The sequence below is a fragment of the Syngnathus typhle genome, linkage group LG16 (assembly GCF_033458585.1).
Source record: "Syngnathus typhle isolate RoL2023-S1 ecotype Sweden linkage group LG16, RoL_Styp_1.0, whole genome shotgun sequence".
NCBI classification, from domain to species: domain Eukaryota; kingdom Metazoa; phylum Chordata; class Actinopteri; order Syngnathiformes; family Syngnathidae; genus Syngnathus; species Syngnathus typhle.
The window spans coordinates 6810507-6831359 of NC_083753.1; the positions used below are offsets into that span (position 1 = coordinate 6810507).

The 20853-nt window shown below is 46.3% G+C and overlaps 3 protein-coding genes across 3 annotated transcripts; all 3 read right to left on the reverse strand.

Moving 5' to 3' along the window:
* Window positions 1–1549: 1549 nt before the first annotated feature.
* Window positions 1550–10079, reverse strand: slc7a14a (solute carrier family 7 member 14a). The gene is made up of 12 exons (XM_061301158.1): window positions 9972–10079; window positions 7155–7205; window positions 6898–7059; window positions 4871–5295; window positions 4572–4808; window positions 4023–4240; window positions 3802–3948; window positions 3202–3410; window positions 2984–3131; window positions 2427–2913; window positions 2113–2349; window positions 1550–2036 (listed from the first exon to the last, which is right to left on the reverse strand). The coding sequence occupies exons 4-12, from the start codon at window positions 5175–5177 to the stop codon at window positions 1771–1773; spliced, it is 2256 nt and encodes a 751-aa protein (XP_061157142.1). The 5' UTR covers window positions 5178–5295; window positions 6898–7059; window positions 7155–7205; window positions 9972–10079; the 3' UTR covers window positions 1550–1770.
* A 2822-nt stretch (window positions 10080–12901) lies between these two features.
* eif5a2 (eukaryotic translation initiation factor 5A2) lies at window positions 12902–16522 on the reverse strand. Its single transcript, XM_061301202.1, has 5 exons — window positions 16429–16522; window positions 15610–15778; window positions 15402–15506; window positions 14543–14674; window positions 12902–14461 (listed from the first exon to the last, which is right to left on the reverse strand). Exons 2-5 carry the CDS (start codon window positions 15766–15768, stop codon window positions 14399–14401), a joined length of 459 nt encoding a protein of 152 aa, XP_061157186.1. The 5' UTR covers window positions 15769–15778; window positions 16429–16522; the 3' UTR covers window positions 12902–14398.
* A 178-nt stretch (window positions 16523–16700) lies between these two features.
* On the reverse strand, window positions 16701–20829 carry slc2a2 (solute carrier family 2 member 2). Its single transcript, XM_061301174.1, has 12 exons — window positions 20336–20829; window positions 20166–20261; window positions 19541–19740; window positions 19311–19435; window positions 19130–19245; window positions 18885–19047; window positions 18658–18764; window positions 18502–18582; window positions 18332–18436; window positions 18144–18245; window positions 17875–18078; window positions 16701–17804 (listed from the first exon to the last, which is right to left on the reverse strand). The coding sequence occupies exons 1-12, from the start codon at window positions 20348–20350 to the stop codon at window positions 17598–17600; spliced, it is 1521 nt and encodes a 506-aa protein (XP_061157158.1). The 5' UTR covers window positions 20351–20829; the 3' UTR covers window positions 16701–17597.
* Window positions 20830–20853: the final 24 nt, after the last annotated feature.

Below are 20853 nucleotides of genomic sequence, written 5' to 3' on the forward strand. Positions count from 1 at the left end.
ATTCTCAACTGTCTGCTATCCGAGCTTGCTTGTGATTTCTTACTTCATATAAAGGACTGCTGTTAAAAATAAACTTTTCCAGTCAGGCCTCCATGTTGTGAGAGCTTCACTTCCAGGAGGTCGCTGTAGAAAAATACTTGGAAGTGTTTTGGACTCAACGACACCTTAACGCTACACTTAACCGTTCTCTACTCATTGGACTGTGATAGAACTGGCATCAAATTTAAACATACCATAATTATTCCAAGCTTATGTGGCTCTGAAAAGTGGAGCCGGTGTGAATGTACAATGCTTTTTTTTTTTTTTTTTGTTACCACAGCATGCAGCACGGATAACATGCTTAACACTCCACGCACGCTTACACAAATCTGAAAGCACGCACGCACGCACCATTTTTACAATCCAGCATGTCAGGCTCGGCCACGCCTGAATTTATTGTTATTTTGGCTGAGCTGCGACCGCCTTTGGCTGAGTTGGGAGGTTACATAGATGAGCACGTCCATTGGGAAACAAGGTACAGTCACAAACTGGAAGGGGCCGCCGGGCGAGGGGTTAGCGTGGCATCCTCAGGTTTAGTGCATCGGACAAATAAGGCTTCACCTTCAAAAAGGGAACAGATGCAGCAAAGAGGGGCACACAGGGAGCAGCCACAAAAAAGAAATGTCAACACAAAGCCAAAAACATGCTGACACTGCAGCTTTGAGTTGATACAATCTCAGGTACACATTGGCAGAAGAAATCTCATTTTTGTCCGATTATGAGGCAGCTAATATCGGCTAATTAAATGAACTTTACGATTAATCAGGCCTTAATAAGAAAAATGGGAAAATTAAAATTAACTTTTTTTTTTTCTTTTTTCAAGCTATCTTTTTAGACTCAAACTGCTCTTAATTAATTTTACAGTAACAAATCCAAGCGTACCCACGCAACCAGGAAGCAGCACCGAGTGTACAAACCGTCTCTTTCAAAAGGCATGCAGGGAAGCCAGCGCAAAAAAAAAAAAATCCAAAACCAACGAAACATCACGCACGGGAAGCTCGTGCCACATGCAGAACGCAACTCACACAGACACAAACAAAACCCAACAATAAAAACAAAACATCCCATCGCGGAACATGAAGGCACTATCGCAAGCAAAGTGACTCCGAGTACAAAGTGTGACAACATCCCAGACTGCTCCTCTTAGTCAAATGATAACATTTAGATCATACTTAATTTCATGTAAAATACTAGCCAAAACAATTTTTATTTTTCTAAAGTGATCAATTGGTTAATTATTTGGTAAAGTAGTCAATAAATTAATTTTTTTATTAAAGTATTAAATTAATTGGTTAAGTATCAACTAATAATAAATAAATAAGCCTAAATAATAATAAACATTTTGACATTCCTCAACTATAAAAGCATTAAATTTTTACTAAATCAAACACGGCCTTTGATAAAAAAAAAAAAAATTCTTTTTTTTTGTCCTGAACTTTTGACTGTGATAAAGACGTGCTGACTTCTTGTGACTTGTTGTCCTCTTTGCTGAGCAGCGTTGCTTCTGCGCTTATCTGCCGCCATGTCTGCACTTAGCTATCAGTGTTTAAGTGGCTATTTTTTTTTTTTGGGTGGTACAAACCGGCCAAGGACGCTGCAAAAGAAGGAGTGGGGGACAATCTGGCTCACAGAGTGCACACACAAACAGCAACGCGCCCACATCCACATGCTGCCATGCCCGCTTGCACCAAACTCCCGCCACTCCAGGCAGTAAAAAAAAGATCCATCCCTTCAGAAATCCACGGGGTCCTCATCCACCGAGGCGGCGCCGGGCTTCCGAACGGGCGTCCCATCGCTCTCGGGCTGGGCCTGCGGCGCTCTGCCCGCCGGGCCCGACGTGAGCTCGGGCGGCGGGTAGAAGTCGTCGTCGAAGCCGCAGAAGCCTTCGTCCACGCCTTGGTCGTAACGCTGGTAGGTGGAAGCGTGCGCCTCGTTCTCCCGAGCCGTGATCTCCAAGGTGCTGTTCCACATGCCGTAGCCGAAGTAGATGAGCACGCCTGTCGGGGAGACGCAAAGAGCGGGCAATCCTCGCGTTTCCTGAAGGACAAAGAAACATCTTCTTGCTCAACTCACCTACAAGGCACCATATGGAGAATCGTATCCAGGTGATGGCCGACAGCTTGAGCATGAGGTAGATGTTGACCAGCATGGCGGAGGCGGGCACGAAGGGCACGCAGGGAGCCATGTAGGGCAGCCGCTTGGGGTTCTCCGGCTGTTGCAGGATGATGACCACCAGCAGGGCCAGCAGCACCACCAACAAGATCAGGAGGAGCACAGCCCACCAGCGACCTTCCTCGATGCTGCTCGCGCCTAGACAGCGGATGCAAAATGACTTTTGAAATCCAAAAGAGCCAAACAATGTCTCCGTTCAAGATGTCTCTACTCACCGAATATGATAAAGGAGCAGAAAGCAAACATGAAGACAAAGAGCAGCAGCACACACACGGTGACGGTCTTCCCCGTGGCGACGGTGGGCCGGTCCATCTTCCCCGGAAGACCCAGTCGAATCCTCAGGGTGTAGTAGCGGGGCCCTAGGAGTTTCTTGAGCCGGCGCGTGGCTCCGCCTTCCGACTCCTCGGCCTCGATGCCGCTGCCCATGTCCACGGTGCCGTAGTTGGGGTGGCCGGCGGCGTAGGCGTTCTTGTCGGGTTTGCCGATCAGCATCTCGTTGTCGCCTAGGGACGGCAGGTTCTTGGCACCGCACGTGTTGGTGGCCTCATCGGGGTCGTCGCGGCCCGGCGAGCAGGCGTCCTTCTCGCACTCGGCCAGGACGCCTTCCTTCCTCTTGACGTTTTGTTCCTCAGACAGGAAGTTGACGAAGCCGTGGATCTCGCCCTCGGGCTGGTATCGCAGAAGGAGCACGCACAGGCTCACCTACACAAGGACACGGAACCCGTCACGAAATGCGCGTGGCACCGAATGCAAATGAGCTTCTTGTACCCACCAGCGTGTAAGCCAGCAGCGTGCCGATGGACATCATCTCGATGAGATCTCGGAGGCTGACCAGCAGGGACAAAAGCGCGGCCAGGAAGCCCGACACCACGCAAGCCACGGCGGGGGTCTCTGTGTAGGAAGACACGCGGGCCAAGAACCTGCGCGCAATCACGCACACAGTCAACATTGAGAAGTTTGAGAGGTCCGAAAAACAATACGGGGACTGACTTGAAGAGCAGGCCGTCGCCCGCCATGGCGTAGATGACCCTGGGCATGGGGAAGAGCGAGCCCAGCAGCGAAACCGTGAGGCCGGCGATGGAGCCCACCGCCACGATGTACTTGGCGAAGATGCAGCCGTGCATGGCGAACATCTCCATCAAGGGGGCGTCGGCGTCGATCTGGTCGTAGGGGACCATCAGGGTCAGGATGACGGACACCTGCCGGCAACACCGGACCGACCAAATTAATTATCAAGCTATTTAACAACAATGTGAAAAATGGAAATAAAATGGAAATATGAAAATTGCCCCCTAGATGAGGGGTGGACAGGACAGCAGAGTGGGCCTGCCTGTCCTGGCCACCTTGTAGCGCCGCCCCTGGTCATCCTGCTAACACGGTTACAAAAGAGCAATTCATCAAGCATGTGCACAAGGGCGGTGCCATAACATTGTGCTGGATGCAGTGAACTGGATTTGCCGCAGCATTGGCCCCTTCTTATTTTGAGGCAGCTGTTGCCCCTGGCAACCGTCATCCGACGTGTCACAAACTCAGACAGTTGTAGTATAAAGGCCAGCAGGCTGTAGGTGCGCGGTTTCCACGGCAACCTACCGACACGTACGCCGTCAGACACGTGACCAGCGAGGCGGTGATGGCGTACGGGATGGACGTGTTGGGACTTTTGGCTTCCTCTCCCGTCGTGGCGATGATGTCAAAGCCGATGAAGGCGTAGAAGCACGTGGCGGCGCCTTGCATCACCTGCGGCGACACGCAAACCGGACGGATTTCTTTTTTTTTTGCACAAACAAACAAGCCGTAAATAAGTGACGTACCCCCGACCAGCCGAAAGGCAAGAACCTGCCGTGGTCCCAGTTCTCCCCGTTGACAAAGAAGAGCCCGGCCACCATCAAGAAGAGCCACACCAGCAGGTTGATGACGTTCAGCACGTTGTTGAAGCCCACAGAGTTCTTCACACCCAGCGCCACGATGACAGTCACCAGCAGCGCGATCACCAGCGCCAGCAGGTCCGGATACGACTGCTCTCCTTTACCTGATCACAAAAACACACATTTGATTTTTTTTATGGTGCTGCTTTTCAACAGTACGGCAGGTGCTCCAGTCAATGTTTGCCGCCGATACCGAGCCGCGGCGCAAACAAGAGCCGGGCCGAGGTCGGCGTGATGCGAAACGCGTGTTGCCAGGCGACCGGCCCGCCGCACGACGGATGGCACATCCTTCAGTTTTGCAATTAAAAAACACAAAGTGCTCGCCACTTGTCTGACCATCTGGGAAATGATGGTGGCTGTCTTCTAATAGTCTCCTTGCGTGCTGCCGAGGCAAAACGTAAATAATGAGTAGATATTAGGATGGAACCGACTCACCAAAGCCGTTGAGGGTTCCGACGTGCTTGATCATGAAGCCGCTGATGCTGTGATTGGCCAGCGAGTCGGCCATGCTGCTGAGCGCCGAGGCGCCCGCCGCCGTGCCGATCAGGTACTCCAGGATCAGGTTCCAGCCGATGAAGAAAGCCACGCACTCGCCCACCGTCACGTAGCTGTACGTGTAGGCCGAGCCGGTGGTCTTTGGCACACGAACGCCGAATTCGGCGTAGCACACTCCTGCCGCACGGAGCTGAAGGTTATCCTGATCCGATTGACGCCTAGGATGGCGACTCTCTTACCGGACAAGATGGAGGCCACAGCGGCGATGATGAAGGACACGATGACGCCGGGGCCCGCCATCTCTTTGGCCACCAGGCCCGACACCACGTACATCCCCGTGCCCACGCAGCTGCCCACGCCGAGCGACACCAGGTCCACGGTGGACAGCACGCGGGCCAGCCGGGTGCCGTGCGGGCCCGTGCCTGACGTTGCCGAGTCCAGCATGGACTCCACGGGCTTGGTCCTCAAGACACGTGACGTAAAGGTGTGCCACATGGCGCCCCATTGGACCCGGCGGGGGTCCAGCTTGACTGTCAAGCCGCTCATGCCCAAAATTTCTAGTCCAGGAAGAAAGTTGTCTTTGACGGGTGGATGTTGGGGGGATGTCACTCTCGGTCTGGTCTTGGTTCACTGGAGTCTTGGTCTCCGCATGGTGAGGGATGACCTGAAAAAAATAGACACATATTCATAAAAAAAAATCTCCAAAATTTTTTTAGTATGCAACTCAATCTGGTGTCAGGCGTCTCAATACAATGGTGCTTGCGGTTGGGATAAAAAAAAAAAGAGAGAAGAGGGCTATTAGTTCCAAATTGCACGTGCGGTCTCCTATTTTCACTTGACCTCGCAGTTTGGTGAGCAAACACTCGAGTGAGGAGCAGCATGTGCTCGTGGCCACTCGGCTGTAATATCAACCACTCCGCCTGTGATTGCTGTTCCCGTTTGAGTGCACCAATTTGCCTGAACTGCCATAAAAACATTCTCAAGGCCAGAGTGGCATTTTTCATTCAAATGGTTGAGCAGGGAATTTTCAGCAAATAACCTGTGCCCTCCCTGAGAGAGGTAGACACTGGGGGGAGTTCACATTGGAGGCTTTTGTACCTTGCTTGTAAATGGCACTTTTGTTTATCTTTGGGACATAATCCTCCCGCCGCTCTTTTGGCTTATGGCAAGGCCAACCTTTATCTTCACTGTTAGCAAAGCAGGAAGCAGATGGAACACCTGCCTGTTGCCCGCCCGCCCGCCCGCGCCACTTTTGTCTTGCTTTGTTTGGCCCACGCTGGACTGTTCAAACACATGCGAACAAACACATGCATGCACAAACACACACAGAGAGACCAGTTTGTGAGTGCGCATGGAGTGGATGGCATTAGCCTTCAGCTGACGTCAATGCTAAGCGCAGACAATGGGATGGAGGTGGGTAGCCAGAGAACCAATAAAGGTGTGTGTGTGTGTGTTCACAGTAGGGGAAAAATGCAGCAGTGTGAGATGTGTCCTGCAACGTTAGCAAGCTAGGCTCCATAGACCAGAAAGTGCACTCTGATGTCAGGATGTCTTCGGGGATTGTGTGTGTGTGTGTGCGAGGGTGTTTGTGTGTGTATGTGTGCGCAATCTGCCGTTTCTAAATTTGTCTGTTACATAATCCTCGGCTTCCACTCCCTCATGTTTGTTTTTCTCACTTCCTCATCATCAAATGTGATGACATTCTGATCAATAATAATAAAAGTAGTAATAAAGATAAGTAATAAATTAAAAAAGCCTCCTCCTGGCTTTAATCCCTTGTTTCATGACGTCAGATTTAAAACCCAGACAGCATCAACTGTTACTATAGCGTAGCATGACACCCAACCCAATAAATATCCCAACTTGTGTTTTATTCAATTTGGGTAAAATATATATCGCAAAAGAAGTTGAGTTGACCCCTTTTTGATCCAACAAAAGTTATTTATGAATGCATGCTTTTCTGTATGGCAAATTAAAATTCAAACCCAGAACATCAGTACTGCGAGTCAGACGTGCTAACCACTACCGCACCGATTTCTTTTCTTTAGATGAGCACCTGTGGCTTTTCGTGGGTCTGCGATTGGGTTGCAGACGTCTAAAGAGCAAGAGCGAAAGAGAGAAAAGGAGAGGGAGAGACAGGGAGGGGGGGGGGGGGCGCCGTAACCATGTCATGAGGGATTAGCCCACTTCTGCACTCTGACACATGGTCACGTGGATGCTATAAGGACGCGATGGCTAAAGGTATTGCGACATGGATGCAACTTACCCACGTGCAAAAAAAAGGTTCCACCCTTGTTTTGCTGCACTCCAATGCCGCCTCACTGCGCCTTCTGTCCGGTCAAGGTGAGGAGATCGTATACGGCTGCTGCTGATGGTGGTGGTGAGGACAAAAACACGCCCGCTGCGGCATCACCTTCAGCCGTTTCCCCTGACGCGCGGGTTGTGCGCACAACAGCGGGAAAGAAAAAGTGAAAATTTGCTGGGAGAGGAGAAAGAGGAGGAAGTGAACGGGGGGGGACTCACTGCGGCATGGCTGGATGAGACGATGCCCGCATCAGCAGCAGCATCTCTGGGCTGGAGGAAGAGGAGAGAGGAGGGGGAGGAAGAGGGGAGGAGTGGGAGGAGTGCATTGGGAGGGGACGATGATGCAAAAAGCTTTAAATCATTCACCAAGCTGCGCGTGGATGTGCGTGTTTTTTTTTTTTTTTTCATTCGCTGTCGCCGATGAGGTGATTTGCGCGCTCGTAAACGCATGCACGCGCGCCGCCGGGCTTTATTTTGGCCGCCGATTGTTTGCCGGCGAGCGGATCGACGGCAAGGATGACTTGGACGCGCGACGAGAAACTTTACGTGAGGGAGGGGCGGGGGCGAAGGACAAAAAACGACCGATTGCGGAGCGGATCTGGAGCGAGGCCTCAGAGCCACATCCGATTTTTAAATTTAGCAAATCAGCCGGGATCATGACATAAAATCCATGATCCAAAGCGTTTTATTTCATTTAAATGACTCATCACCCGAGAAGGAAAGAAAAGGCCTTAATCCAAAGAATACCACATCACGGGAGAGGCCATAGGATTGAACGATCAATATGATCACACGTGTAGCCGTGGCAACAAACAACCTGCCCGGTGAATGCTAAAGGTCACGGATGGGGAGTGGCAACATTTTTTGCTTTGAGCGGCTTACGCCCGACGGATGTTTATTTAATGGCATCAAGTGACTAAAGGACGTTCATCGGCAAAGGCAGCAGCCGTCAGAGTCCTCAGTGGCTTTTCTCATCAAATAATCATCACATGGATGAGATATGATCGCCCATTCAAGGCACAGACAGACAGTCAATAGACATTCGTTATTAGCGAGAAACCAAAATGAGAAATTGTAATAGGGGGAAAAAAAAAGCAGACAAAGTAATAAATGAGTATATAGTGGATAAATGCTTTCACACAATAAACGTACCAACAGCAAATAAGGACTTACAAACCTATTAATGACTTCAGCAATAATTCAAAACACAAATTAGCATGGAGCACATTAGCCGTGGGCTCGCTCCCACTACGGCGGTGACGCGCTCAACGTCGCGTGTGGAGACCGGCGAGCCCTGATGTGCCCTTGGCGAAGAGACAGCTGTGCAACCTGAGTGCCACTACCCATAATGCAATGCTGTCTGATGTGGTCACCGGGCCACAGGGCATCGCTGACCCTTCGCGGAACCGGCATACATCAGTTCTGTGTGCGCGTTCAATGTGATCTACACTTGCATGCTTTCTTCTGGATCACAAAGCACGCAAACGGAATGCCAAAGAAAGCCTTCATCAATCTAATTAGATTAAGTTGATCATATTTCCAAAATGGTTCCAATTTCTTCTAGCTCTTCTATTTAAAATGTCGTTTGACCTGCTTAACAGAAAATCTTGTGAAATAAAACTATGATTACATTTCTATTGGCTCGTGTGTAGACGATTAAAACAAATCAGAGACATTTGAGCGCGGCTCCTCTTTTAAGTGGAAGCAATTAAAGATTCAGTTATAATAGATGAGGTTGACATTTGCACCTCGCCTGCGGCATGTTTTATTTAACACTGTTCGTGCCTTCCTCCTCCATTTTGTCATCCTATTTGTTGCATTTCTTTAATATTGTGCCGAAACATCGGCAACTTAGTCACGAGTGTTTCCTGTTTTCCCAGCTGAGCATCCAGAAAGTCGCAAAATATGGCAGAGAAGCTGTTTACCCATCCAGGAAATCCAAGGTCAGCAGACGTGACTCATTGTACGCAGCAAAACACACGGCTCGGCTATGGCCATTTGAACGTGGGAGGCGCCCGGGGAGTCTGCTGGCGGTCAGCGTGAGTCACAGAGATTAAAAGCTCCTGAAGGAACAACACTTTCGCCTCAAACAACTTGTTGTCCTCTGTTGGGAAGATGGCAGGAGAGCAGTCGCACTGTTAGCACTATGCTAATGCATAATGGCAAACGCCATAGATGGCTAAGAATTTTTTGCACATTGGAAATCCACTTGAAAGGCTGGTACCAAAAAATGTGAAGGAAGTGAAGTGATGGTAACACATTTCAGATATTCTGTATCCCCAACACTTCATTTTTATCACAGTTTATTTGTTTGGGTTTTTGGGGAAAAAAACCCCACGAAAAATGTGGATAATGCTGCAGTCACAAAATCTGGAAGAAGTGAAGTGATGTGAACACATCCCAGATGCACTGTATTCGCAACACTTCATTTTTACCATATTTTTAAAAAAAATACATTTCCAAAAATTCAATTAGAAAGACAACTGAATTCTGCCAGGTAAATATAATTTGGGAGAAGAACAAAATGTGGAAGAAATGAAGTGATGTGGATACATTTTGGATGCACTCTATTCACAACACTTCATTTTCTCCACAATTATGTTTACGTTTTTCAATACAGTCACAAACAAAAATCAACATCGCAAAAATGATTTCTTTTGGGGGGGGGGGGGGGGGCATGAGTTTAATTCTCGCTCAGAGAAATATAAGATGAGTAGAATCATTTCCAGATTGTGTTGGCGTCCAATTGCAGGTTGGGCAAACGAGCAGCTGTCCGAATGGCGAATCGCGTTCTCGGGCGAGGTCAAAGTTCACATTGGCAACATATGATTTCCATTTCCTTTGTCTTACTCTTGACTTGTTGTCACATTCTTAACATGTGCACGCACTCACGGCCACTCCAAAGTTGGAAGTCAGTTGCATGTTGTGCATTTGACAAATCTAATCAAGGGCGGTAGCCCAAGCAACTGATTGGATTACGCCGTGGCAGGAAGTGATTAACGTACCCCGCCAGGGGGTCGGGTGACGGGAGCTCACCGGAAACTGCCGGTCGCTCGTCGCTGTGTGCGTCTGAGTCATCCGGGACGATCTCGATCGGAAATGAAGTCGTGAAAGGCGGGCCTGTGGATGGGATGATCATAAATTAATAAACAAATAGATAAATAACCTCTCAGTCATGACAACAGACATTTTTTTTTTTTTTAAACATGGGTGTTCTCTCAAAAAAAATTCTCCAAGCAGAACATTTGAAAGGCAACAAACGGCCTTTGAGCAAACATCTTGGAAGACCACAAAAACAGGGAGAAGAGCGTGTGTTGAAAATAAGTAGGCCAAAAGCGCTGTGAGACTTTTAGCCTTTGACCTTTGATATAAGAGGCCCCCCTCGGTTGGGACCGAAGGATGAAGGCCGGGCGTGATAACAGACATCGGGCCAAGATAAGCAAGCCCGCTGTTGTGCGGGCTCTCTTTATGTGTGTGTGTGTGCTCCCTGTAGCAGTAGCGAAAAACAAGACGTTTTCAATTGGAACGAGGAGATAAAACCACTTCCTGAAATAAACACACTTACTCAGTTCTCCAACTTGCTGCACATTGGAGTTCCTATCTCACACATGCTCGTAAGGCACTCCCCCACCTCCGGGAGCCTAGCCCACAGTGTTTTCAGAGCCGCTCCCTGTCCTCCTGCATCCACAAACACACATGCGCCGCATTACATCCTCCCACACACCCGAAAAAACAACGCCAAGCATGTTAAGGATGAGCGTGCGCTTGAGTCAACATGTCACCTGTGCAACTCTGCCAACAAGTTCAAATCAGTAGCAATGATGAGGTTCCTTGCACTTTTTTTTACGACTAATCCTCAAAATGATCATCACACTTGAGACATGAAAAAGATCAATAAAATTGGAGGGCAGGGATCAACGCTCAGATAGCTGCTTTAGAGCGGGCCTCGTTTGGATGAATTTATGGGAGCTGCTTACCGGGGTCTGCCTGCCGCTTGACTCCTCGTGGCCGTCCAGGTCGGCTTCCTCCGCTTGGACAGTGACCCACTTCACTTGGACCCAGCCGGACTCTCCTCTTATGCCGGTACGGATCGTGGCACTGCGGCTGGCTAGGGTGCCCAAGGAATGGTGCTTAACTTGACAAAGTCCTCTTTGGATTTTGAAGTGGCCTCTTTGAACAGGTCGGGGCTGGATTGATAGTCTGCTGACTGTTTGTGGGGCTTTTTTGTCTTTGATTGCCTTTATAGCTATTTTTGGTCTTTGAGCTCTCCTCTCACCAAGTGAGCACTTTCTGTGTTCTTATTGGTCCAAACTGTCCAGGCTATGATCACTGAGGAGACTAAGACAGAGGCCCTGCAAGCCCCCCTGTAGCTGTGCCTGTGGCCCTGCAATGATCTTCAGTCGATTTAAACTGGCCTTGTTGGTCTATTGGCATTGTTTTAACTTAGTGTAGCAAAGCATTATTGACGTTTGCTATCTCAGATTTCTTTAACTGTGCGGCTCTCTTATGTTCTGTGAAGCACACTTGTTCGCCTACATGTATACATTGTATTTTTATGACAACAAGTGAAATCCATCTTCAGAGCCCTTTGATGCTTAAAGAAAGTTTCAAGTTGCTAACGCTACTCGCGCAAGCCGACAGCGACCCAAGAGGGAATTTGAATCTCTAATGCGACCTCGCCGCCAAATTGTCTGGATCAGCACGTCCTTGACATTATCACAAAGTGTTAAACATCAATTTGACAGACAAGAGAAGAAAAAAATGTTTCCAAGAGATGAGTGTGTCAATTGTGCGTTGGTCATGTGGTGCTCTCCTGGAAAGTGTAGGAGGAGAGCTGACAAGACGCCTGTTTGGAAGACGATGACAGCAACAGTACTTTTGCAACACTTACCTGACTTGTCTTTGACAAATATAAACATTCACAAATATTTTAGATGGTTTTGAAATATTTTGTACATTTTAAAAACATTAAAACATGCATATAATTTTACAAATATAAGTATACATTTTAAAATGACCTTTTAATGGATTACTTTCTAAGAACACACCACAATAATCATTTGCTTGTTTATATTCTTGGTGAAATCAACAACAGGCTTATTTCCATCACAAAATGGAATCAAAGCAGAAGAAAAATCAAGTCTCAAAAGGTGGGAAGACCTTGACTTGGCCGTCAACCCGCTTTGATATATCTAGAACATCTTTGTATCAAGAAAAAAGGAACAAGCTAACATTATTGGTATGCCATATCACTGTCAAAGTTTCTTTTATCATCATTGTTGTCTTTTTTTCTTTCTTTTTTTCCCCACAAGGCACGCTCATCTGTTTCCAATAAGAAACCACCCGAGCCACTTTTTTTTTAAACTCATGACAAGCGCCCTCCTGCCCTCTGGTGCTACCTTTGCACACATGGGACACCATTTTTGGATGTTCTCACGACAACCAGTTGACTAATGTATCCTGAAAACACATACAAGTTGGACAGACAAAAAAAGTTACACAACTGTTGTCAACTGTAAAAGGAAGCATCAGCGAGCTTCCAGTCAAACGGTGACATAATGGCCCTCCCTTCGTATGAAAGAAACCTTGGGAAGGTTTCAAGATGGCCTATCCTCGTCCTGTTCCCATCAAACCATGATTAGCCACAATATTGCAGGTGTCACTGACTACAATAAACATGCCCCCTGCTTCAGATCTCTGCTGAAACAAAACAAAACTTTTTAAATGGTCATAAAAAGGCCCATTGATGTGCTTTAAACATTCAGGTTTTGCATGCTTGGGGAGGAAGCTCCTTTATTACATTTACGCTCAAGGTCGAAAATCATTTTGTTGTCACAAACCTGACATTTTACTGTCATCTAGTGGACAGCTGCGGGATTGCATGCTTTTAACAACAAGGAGAAAGGTGAGAGGTTCATTTCGAGTATTTTTACATTTACAGGGGGAGAAAAAAAGATACTAAGTAATTAGGATTAAGTTTTATTTTTCCCAGTATGGCGTTAAGTTTACATGTTGTTTTTTTGAAACACTCAGTCGTTATGACCAAATACACAGTTGAAGAAAATGTGGAACTGAACAACAGATATACTACACCACATGCAGATATAACACAAGGATAGAGTATTTGGAATGTCTCAATTGTAAACAGTACAGTCGGAAAGTGAAAAAAAAAAAAGGCAGCAGCACTAAAGGAACCTATGCTATGGCATCCAAAGTCTAATAAAAGTAACAGTAAGATGCACCAAATGGCTTTAAAAACGAAACAAAAAACACTTTTGACAGTTGCCTGGCAAAATAACACTAAACCCTGAGAATCGGTATGGTTACTGCTCATGGCAGAATATGAAACACAGGTTTTAAGAGCTAAAAAAAAAAAAAAAATTCGGGGATTCAGGGAGCAAACGTCACGAAAGCCTTTAAGGCGCGAGCGGTAGAACTTCCTAGCAAATTTGCATCAAAACCGTTAGCATCTTTCAATACGGACAGTTGAGGCCTACAGGCTAGCAGGGATTAGGTTGTGCAAGACTCGCCTGACGCAGCATTTCCACAGATGTACGACAAGATACAACCTGAACCACCTTTGCATGCTTTGGTCCTCGAGCTACCTGGGGTTTCACCTATTTGAATTGGGGGGGGGGGGGGGGGGGGGGACTAGGCTGTTTTGTCATCAGTAACATCAGTAATGTTTCTTTGTCTCAAATAAATCCTGTTTAAAAAAACCTCATGAAGTTGACTTGAACCATTAAATAGTACACTGCAGATATGCTGATTACATTTAAAAACCTAAACAAGACTTTTTTTTTTTTTTTTTAACTTTAAAATAGTATTTGACACGCAACATAAGAGGAGACGTTGAGAATATTTGCAGTTGGTGGAGAAACGATTGCAAGACATTCTCCCCACCGGTTCTGGCTTGGAAACGTAAACATTCGGCCAAGGTCCGATAATCCAGCGCAACAACAGTTCAACAGTAATATAGACATCTGACGAAGCACTCAGCCCAAAACTATTCTACATACAAAACAGACGTAGCACTTTCCCTCCACCCACTACCTAAGATGATGGAAAAAAAAACAATAATTATTATTTCGTTGACTGTGTTGCATGACCTAGCGAAGCGTTTGTTTGTTTGCTACGATGTCTAACTTCTAAATTATTACTTAGACAGGTTTCAATATTCCCCCAAAAAAGAAAGCCTATTATTTTAAACTGAAGAATTTTGATTTGTTCATAAATCTATGAACAGTCTTACATTGAACTTTCTTTTATGAAATAATAAAAGCCCAACATTTGGGCTGAATGTTCTGCTAGTTTCAGTGACTGTAGTCGCTGTAGCCCAAATAGCAGGGTTTCCCCTCCCACAAAAAAAACAAAAAAAAAAAGCGGCTACCTCAATCCAGCACCACGGAGACACTCGAAGCAAAAATGTGCAGCGAGCGCAGGCAGCAAAAGGAGAGCTCGGCTTAATTGTTGGCGGCCTTAGTGCTCATCACCTGCTCTTCACCGAGAGCCTGTAACACCGTGACCTAGAACAAAAACAAAACGGCATTATCGAGCTGCACTAGTCTCTTCCAAAAGACGTGCAAAAAAGGATGAAAGAAACTCACGAAAAACTCTTCCCCATTCTGCATTTTCTTCTCAATTTCTTTTCCCAAATCGCCTTCGGGCAATCGAAGGTCATCTCTGGTAACGGCACCATCGTCCATCAGGCTCAGAAAATCATCGTTTATACAGAGGACCTAGATACGTCAATGCAAACATTGGAAACTCAAAACAGAGGACATCTTTTTTTCTTATTTTTTGTATCACCTCAAAGAGTTGCATCCATTTTCTCAAGAGAATGGTAACCGTTGGCTGCATCACCCCAAAACAAAAACAATTCTGACGAATGAATGTCTGCAGGGGAGGAAACCATTCCTGAAACCACTTGGATTTTTTTTTTTTTTACCCATTCATGGTTTTGCTCCCTGATTCACAGCCCGAGAGGAACCAGTCAGGCAGACTTGTCAGCCAAGACGCAACCTGTTTAGCAAGTTTGCTGTACATCACGTTCTCACAGAGGTGTGACACGCCCTCTTAGGAACAGGGCAAGTTTGTCTAATATAGCAAGCCCAAAAGAAACAAAACAGAAAACGCCCATTTACGTAGCAACATAAGTGACTTGAGCACGTCAGCAAATTGAGGTTCTGGGAGTCACGGTACCAACGTGCAGCAGACAGAGAATCCGTAAACCTGTTTTATGGGGTTGGTCACGTGACGCCCGCAAGTTTGGCATTGCGAGTTACATCTGTCGCCAGCAGAGGGCGACATTGCCCCGTCGCCTGAAATTGACGATTTTGTTCAATTCTTACTCAGTACTCTAACTACAATACTGTCGGCACTCGCGTACTCTTTCAAAAGAAATGTTTGGGTTTAGACGTTCTTTCAAGACAAAACAGCTAGTACCAAACCTAGCCAACATCCCACCTGGTATTCCTTCCTCTTCACAGAGGGAACGTTCATGTTATGAGTAGATGGACAAAGATCTTCATACTTCTTGCCAGTGAAAATGTCAATTCCAACAAGATGGACCTGTAAATATCATTTTTTAAATATTAGCTTCTGGCACAAAGTGAGCAATGTGGGTGTTGGGGTCACGCATGACACTGACAGCTGACATTTGTGTTATATTTACCTTGGCATGGCCGTGTTTGCCAGTCTTGGAGGTAGACATGTCCACAATCTTACAGGGATGCCCTTTCAGCATGACAAAGCCATTCTTCCTCAGGGAAGAGGCCTGCATAGGGAATGTGGCAGATGCCCCAGATTCGCCAGTCTCAAAATCATCTTCCATGCTTATCTTGCTGTATGAACACAATGGGTGATCTTTTGAAAAGGTGAGATTAAAAAATATGCATAGCTTCCAACGAATAAAGTCTTTTTTTATGATAGTCCTAATAAAGTCCCCAAAGCGACAGTGGTGTCGTTTTACGTCAGAAGAGCCGAAATTTGTGGTTAGTCGTATAAATGTGCTTATACTGTCGACCATGGGGCAAAAATAAGCGTTTTTTTCTTGTTTTAATTTTTAGGTATCGGTACCTGTGTAACCTCAAACAGCCGTCAATGGTCTTCATCTCAACGCAGGTATGCTTTAAAAACATCATTTTAAGACTTTTTGCAAAGGTGTAATTGTGTATTCTTATCGTAATATGACGGGGGGCTATTGAGGAAGGTTTAAAATAAAGACGGCGTTGGAATGGCTGCTAGTCATTTTAGAAAAGGCACATTGACGGTTTTGCCACGGTGGCCCACACCCAAAAGACTTGACACGAGTTGCTAAATATTTAGCTTTACTAAAATGGAGTCTCTTCCGGGCCAAGTTACTCATTAACCGCACGGGGTATCTTGACTATCTTTTTTTCAATTCACAAATAAGAGCATTTTTTTTTCCAATTCACAAATAAGAGCAAAGACGTTCGTTTGTGGAGTGTCTCCACAAACAATGTGGACTTACCTTTGAGAAGTACTGACGCCACAAGAAAAAAAGAACCCGATTCGCCTGCGTAAAATATTTTATATGGCGGAAGTGCAGGTAAGCGCTCACGTGATCAGTGTGCGATGGGTGGAGCCAATCACCTTTAAGCTCTCCGTCGACCTCGTGACCATATTTGGGCAGGTGACAAAAGAAAGGTGTTTACGTTTTTTGCGTACCTGTAGTCATTTTTTACACATTCATTCAATAAAATTGTCATTTGTGCTTCAGTTATTAATTCAAGTAAAAATGAGTGCATTCATTTTGGTTTTAATTTTGATTCCTTTATTTCATCAAATAATTGGTCAAACATGTTTTGTGTGTGCATTAAACATGAGACAAGGAAACTGAGAAATAGATGAATTGCACCTAAAATAATACCACAATGAGGTAGTACTAGTAATGTCATTAAGCAGGAAAAAATGCATACAATATTTCAGCATGATTACAGTAAAAGAAACCTCACACACAAAAGATCACAATAATGAAGTAAATGCAAGGAAAGTAAATATCCTGTAAACAACAAAGGAGCATACATTTCTATGAGAATAAGGAGGGAAAGTAATAATGTACAAAACTGTATCAGCACAAAAAGGTCAAACTACAACACGAAGTCCCAATGGGTAAGAGAATTATCTCAACAGACAAAATAAGCCTTTTGAAAATCAAATGCGAATTAAGCCAAAATATTTCATGGAGAGAGGAAAAATAAACGGCACAAGAATATGATGTAACATTATGAGAAGTACAACAAGGTGTAATGAGCAAAAATATAGTCACATTTTTATGACAATAATGTTGTGTGGTAAGGTGAAATTCTAGCTGTTAAGAGAAAAAACTTTTACGCCCTTTTTTTATGTGTTCGCTTTTAACGCTAATTCCTTTTAAAGCTCAAGACAGTAATACTGACAAGTTGGAAGTAAATTGAGAAGCTCCTCTCAAAATCATCAAGTATTAACCTCCAGGTGGCGATAGAGGAACTGCTTGCGCATCAACAGCAGGTTTGCAAATACCGTAATGTAGGATGTAATTGTGCAACAAAAATTCTTCACTTCCGGCAGTTTCCCACACGTTTCTCAACTGATTAATACCTTTCCAACTCTGAAATATATTTTGCCAACCATTTGTCCACAAATGACTAACTTGGTCCCTCAAGCATGCGTCGCTGTTTTGAGCTGCTGCAATTCCATATCGTCCCTCTTGGCGTCGTGCGGCGCCTTTTTGCCACCCTTTCGGAAAAGCTCGGCGATCTCCTCAAAGCTTTTGCCCTTGGTCTCTGGCACTCGCATGTACGTGAAGGTCGTGAAGGCGAAAAGCAGCGCAGCAAACAAGAGAAAGATGTACGGGCCCAGCCAATTCTAAAAGGGAATTTGACAGTGAGGAGTCTCTCTTAAAAAGAAATACAAGTGTCCAGACTACGGCTCCTACCTGTATGTAGGAAAAGGTCATGCCTACGATGAAGTTGCTGGTCCAGTTGCAACAGCCGGCGAGGGCGATGGCCGCCGGCCGGGGCCCTTGGCTGAACAACTCGGCCACAATGAACCACGGAATGGGACCGGGCCCGATCTCAAAGAAGGCCACAAAAAGGAAAATGGCCGACATGCAAACGTAGCTCATCCAGGCGTACTCGCTCTGCAAAGGAAGACGATAACCCCGGTGGTATTGGAATCTCCTTCCCAGGGCACAATTGGACAAACCTGGAACTTGAGGCCGACGGTCATGGCGACGGCGCAGAAGCACATGCCGCCCAGGCCGGCCAGGGTCAGAGTGCGCCTGCCGGCCCGGTCCACCAGCACCACCTGGAACACGCGAGTAGTGCCAATGTCATGTGTTACACATTTCTAGCTAGCTAGACAGATATGTAGCTCGATAAATAGCAACTCACCGACACCAGAGTGAAGATGATGTTTACGGCGCCCATGCCGATGGTGGCGTAGACGGGTTGACTGACGCCGGCCCGAGTGAAGATTGCCGTGGAGTAGTAAAAGATCTTGAAGAACAGAAAACGGACAGTTCATTGAAGTGACTCAAATGTTAAAGTATAAAAACACTCACCGCGTTGATGCCCGACAGCTGCTGAGACAAGTGCATGGCGAGGGCCACAAAGAGTTGCCGCCTGTACGCCGACGAGCAGATCTTGGGACAGACGGAATACACGAGAGCCGTGTCAATATGCGGGGAAAAAGTGCATTCCAATCGCGGTATACCAACCAGAGACAAGATGGAGACCCGAGGCTCCTTGTCCACTTCCTCCTTCTCCCGCCTCATCTCCTCTAGATCGGCGGATGCGTCGTACGGGCCCTTTAGGCGATTCAGACCTGCCGCAAAGCGTGCCAAAGTAAAAGTATTCATTTATTTATTAAAAATCAGGTGTTTATTTGTTTCAAGTTTGTTGGGAGTGTGTGGGGGGGGGGGGGTTGACTAGAGTCTTTACATACTTTCCTGAGCCTCTAGTTGTTTTCCCAGAAGGATATAGAGGTAGCGTGGGCTTTCGGGGCACAGGGGCAGAAGTAAAGACTGTAGAATGGCAGGGGCTCCCGACAGCGCCAACAGAATGGGCCACATGTCGTCGTTACCCAGGATGAAGTCCAAGCCGATCACCTGCCCACGACATACGTGTTGCAATGAAGAAACATGGATGCGTGGCTCGGTACCACCACCACCACCCCCCTCCCTCCCCTACCTGGCTGATGAAGATGCCAATGACAATAGCCAGCTGGTGTAAAGTCCCCAAGGCCCCTCGGTAAGCTTTGGGCGCTATCTCGCCGATGTACATGGGCACCAAGCCGGACGACAAGCCTGAAAACACACACACATTAAAGTTGAAATAATATGACAGCCTGAGATGATGCAGGGCGGCTCACCGCAGTAGAAACCCATGATGGCGCGGCCGACGATGACCATGATGTGAGCCCGCCACATCTTGCATAGTCCCATCAGGAGCCCGCTGGCCACGGCCAGCACGTTGATCATCAACATGCCCTTCACCCTGATATCACACCAGACTTACTTCATTACAAAAAATATCTCAAATAAAACCATTTGTTTGGACACTAACAATTATTCCTGATCGGTGACTACTTTACTTCCTCACCTGCCTCTGAGATCTCCCACGAATCCCACCAGGAAGGAGGAGAACACGCCGCCGACGGGGAAGATGGCCACCGACAGGGACCAGTACATGAGCACGTCGGGATGGACCGGCTCTTGCGCGCCGTCTGCCCTTTGGCTGTCGTTGAACGACATGGGCTCGGCTTCCACACCCAGCGAGCGTCCATAATGTCTCTCGATCACCTGGCGTCAAGTCGTCAATGGTATCTTGTTCATCAAAACGTGAAGTTCTGAACAACAGCCAGACTTACTTTGAATTGAGTTGATCAAACACACCAAAATCAGTAAATTAAGTAATTGCATTTTATTTTTATATTAGTTATATTTATTTTAACTGCTTCCTGAACAGCTTTCTCTAAGAAAAATAGTTTAGGTTTAAGAAAGAAATGATAAAAGCTCTATAAAGAAAATTTATCCAGGGCAAATATCATTTTTAGGATACAGTATGTTGTGGGCCACTCAAAAATAGACAATGGGCCACAAAAAGCCCCCGAGCCACCGTTTTGACACCATTGTTACACGTAAACAAAGTGCTAAGAAGCAGATTGGATGCCGAAAATGATATTTTCTAACTTTCAAACACAGGTGACAACTTAAGCTGGACTCACACGCTGCGGGGCGTTAATGACTCCCACGCTGTAACCGTACTGCAGAGAGCCCAACACTGCCGTGAACACGGCCACCGCCAACGTGGTTGTCAGCTCCTGCAACAATGAAATTGAAAGTAAATCCTTTTTTTTACAAGACTATGACTCACAATACGTAAATGCGAGTTTACCTTTCCCGGCTCCATAGTGTGTCACCCACCAGAACTCTTCAGGTGGGGGGGGGGAAGGGGAGCTAATGATCAATGACCAATGTCCAATGTGCATGCATGCTGCACAAAAGGACAGTCCAAACACAGCAAGCCAACAAACAAATCATCTATGCACACTCTTTTTCTTTTACTCCAATATATGCAAATAAATGGCCATTTAATAATTGTAACGTCTTGTGTTCATTAGTGATAATTGCATTTTTATGGATATTAGGAATAAACCCCCAAAGGTACACTCGAAATTCGTACTAGCCAGCATCGCATGAAAAACAATGGATTAGGTGTCAATAAAATGTTTACTTTTTTTATAAATTTATACAAGTGGCGAAATTCCACATTTCAGGAGCTGACTCAATCACTCCATCTGGTTAATGATACACTTCACAAGGTGACCAAAGTCTGACGCTTACATTTCTGTCCTCAGTGTAATGACCCGAACGGACAAACACGCAAGGAGCTTTTCATTATTATACGTTGCC